The 2,896-nt window shown below is 31.5% G+C and overlaps 1 protein-coding gene across 1 annotated transcript; it reads right to left on the reverse strand.

Annotated features, from left to right (window-relative positions):
* Positions 1-1,567: 1,567 nt before the first annotated feature.
* LOC145036547 (uncharacterized) lies at positions 1,568-2,602 on the reverse strand. Its single transcript, XM_078985011.1, has 2 exons — positions 2,447-2,602; positions 1,568-2,362 (listed from the first exon to the last, which is right to left on the reverse strand). The coding sequence occupies exons 1-2, from the start codon at positions 2,498-2,500 to the stop codon at positions 1,694-1,696; spliced, it is 723 nt and encodes a 240-aa protein (XP_078841137.1). The 5' UTR covers positions 2,501-2,602; the 3' UTR covers positions 1,568-1,693.
* Between the last annotated feature and the right edge of the window lie 294 nt (positions 2,603-2,896).

Raw genomic sequence — 2,896 nt, forward strand, 5'->3', positions numbered from 1 at the left:
TTGTTAGAAAAAAGTACGAAAAGTAAGAATAATCACACATAGAAACATAAAACAACATAAATGAATATAAGCAATCATAAACAAACTAAATAAATAATTATTAACAAAAGAATATAAATACAAATTTTCGGACATAAGGAACAAACGAGACTATTGTTTGTAATTGTTGGTTTAGTTAAAGGGAAATCTTCGAAAAAATCCTAAAATTTTACCATAATTTACGAAAAAGTCATAAACTAAAATTTATTTACGAAAAAGCATGAATTACCGATAAAAATTGTAACTTGACCCATTTTTTCTGGTTTACCGGTTTCATTACTTATCTGTTTCATTAAAGTCTCATTATTTTACCTTAATTTACGAATAAATCCAAACTAAAATTTAGTGATGATTTGTCTTTTTTCTCAATGTAACATACATTTTATAAGTTTCATTGCTGACTTGAATACCTAGTCGTTAAATTAGCTGATAAGATGATTACTATAAATCTAGGTCAGCAATGTACCTAATCATATGTGTGTTTCCAGGGAAAAATAGCAAGAAATGAGTTGATGTCTGATGAGAATGATATATTGGGTTACATAAGTTTAGATAGACACCTTAAAATTTCTTATAAACATAAAAATGACGAAATTGTAGCTAGTTTATGTAATTATTATAGTCTTCGTTGGATGCATTTTATATTCCAAAAAATATATAGTGCATCAGGATATCAAGTTTTATGGTAAACATAACACTATATACCCCAACATATCCATTTTATCAGCTCATTTAATAATGAGATGTTCATGTCGACAATAAAACCGGTAAATTATATGTTACATGGAGAAAATGATCAAATCATTACTAAATTTTAGTTTGAGACTTATTCGTAAATTATGGTAAAAATAATGAGATTTTAATGAAACATGTAAGTAATGAAACTGGTAAAACGGGAAAAATGAATCAAATTGTCATTTTTACCGTTATTTTTATTTTTATTTTTTTTTGTAAACAAATTTTAGCTTGAAATTTTTTCGTAAATTAGGTAAAATTTTATGAATTTTTCGAAAATTTTCCTTAGTTAAATGAGCAAAAAACTTTATTTATATTTGTATATATATATATTAAACGCTTCTTGATGCGAGGTTTACAAACGATTCGCTAAATATCCAATTTGTTTATAACTTTATTGGACATGGGCGGTTTTAATAAGTGTTCCGGTGTGACACTAGCAAGTCGACAACACCTACTTTTTCTATCTGTAGTGGTAAACCTTTTGATTTTTTGAATTTTTTTTACCTATTTTTCCTACATCCGTATAACATATTTCAACTTTGACAACACCTATTCGACCACTTTTGAAATAAATATTGGCTTTATACTTTATTACACTATAAATTGCAAAAGATAATATGTAAATTATATATATATATATATATATATATATATATATATATATATATATATATATAATTGAACTATTTAAATATAGTAAGTTTACCATTTTATAATTTCTTTTATCATTTTATCTAAAATGTAAATACAATCATAAATCTAATTTTTAATTACTCAAAAATATATATGATAGATTAAATTAGTACGTGCATTATATTTTGTGAATCGGCCCAAATATATAAACCCAATGTAAACATACTCATATATCTCTACTAGCGGTGAAGTCTACTTTCTTTTCGTATAGTACGGGAGAGAGTCATCTGATGGCGACTCTGTGATACTTGGTCTCTGTGGAAGAATCTGAGCCTTCAGGAAACCCCCTTTTCTTTGTAAATGCCCCAAGCAAATGGTTGATCGGTGGTGGAGATGGCAGCACCACCGGTATCGGCGGAATCTGGTAGGTGTCAAGCGGTGGAGGTGGGTGTCGCCAATGTGGAAGTGGTCCAGCCAGTAGGAGGTTTTGTAACAACGGCCCTGCTTTTATCACTGCTTCCAAAAGCCTTCCCTTTTCCGGCAATGCTCTCACCGGAAAACCCAATTCTTGCTCCAACGACGGTAACGTTGGCGGTGGAGGTGTTAATCGAACTGGGGTTTCAGTCACCGGCGATGAAACAATACTTTCTTCGCAATCCGAGGAAGAGAAGGTGCCATTGGTGATGGGTTCATCTTCTATGGTTGAAACGGCGGAGTGTGGTGGAGGTGTGGTGGTTTGATGGTGTTTCTGGTGTTGTTGAGGGTGATACTGAAGAACGAGAGACTGGTATCTGTCTTGAGCTTCGTTTCTTTCATTAATGGCGGTGTTCAGAAGCTGCTTGAGTTGATTCAACTGATCATCTTTTAGACGGAGTTCTTCTTGAGCTTTGAACCTTGCTGCTTCAAGCTCCATTGTTGTGATCAGAAGAGACTCTGTTAACTCCTCCGTACTCTGTTTCAATCAAAACCCACAAAAAACATTCAAAATTAGATGAAAATTCGATCTTTTTTACTACAAGAACTGAAGAAATTTAACCTTTCCAAGGTAGAAATATGGAAAATCAAGAAGACAACTGGTTTGATCTTCCATGGCTGCGTTCAATTGCAATGGAAGAGAGAGGAGTAAAGAAAGGGGGAGTGGGTGGAGCTGAGATTATAAGGTCTTTTCTTTTGCGCTAGTCATATTTTTGGCTACTGTGTGTGTACAGTGTGAATTTTTTATATTTCTTTATATATATTGTTTTGGTCTAATCATATAAAATAATAACTCGATTTTCTTCTGATTTATTTATAGCGACTTATGTTTGTTTTTATTTGGGGATATGATCGTTTTTCCAATGGAAGAGATAGTGACATATCTGCATGTTATTTATTTTATTCGTTTAAAGTAATTTTTGCCTTAAAAGTGTGAGATGAAAATATTGTGGTATAAAAGATGTTAAGTAAATTTCTATCTTTTTATTATTTTGTCAGTTTCATAATCAGG

Source organism: Lactuca saligna, chromosome 1 (assembly GCF_052625555.1).
Source record: "Lactuca saligna cultivar CGN05327 chromosome 1, ASM5262555v1, whole genome shotgun sequence".
In the NCBI taxonomy this organism is placed as follows: Eukaryota; Viridiplantae; Streptophyta; class Magnoliopsida; order Asterales; family Asteraceae; genus Lactuca; species Lactuca saligna.

What these genes read in the sequence shown, in the direction of transcription:
- LOC145036547 (XM_078985011.1), bottom strand. Translation starts at nt 2,500, where the DNA reads ATGGAAGATCAAACCAGTTGTCTTCTTGATTTTCCATATTTCTACCTT. An exon ending in CATATTTCTACCTTGGAAAG is followed by an intron (nt 2,363 to 2,446) that starts GTTAAATTTCTT and finishes TGATTGAAACAG; the next exon opens with AGTACGGAGGAGTTAACAGA.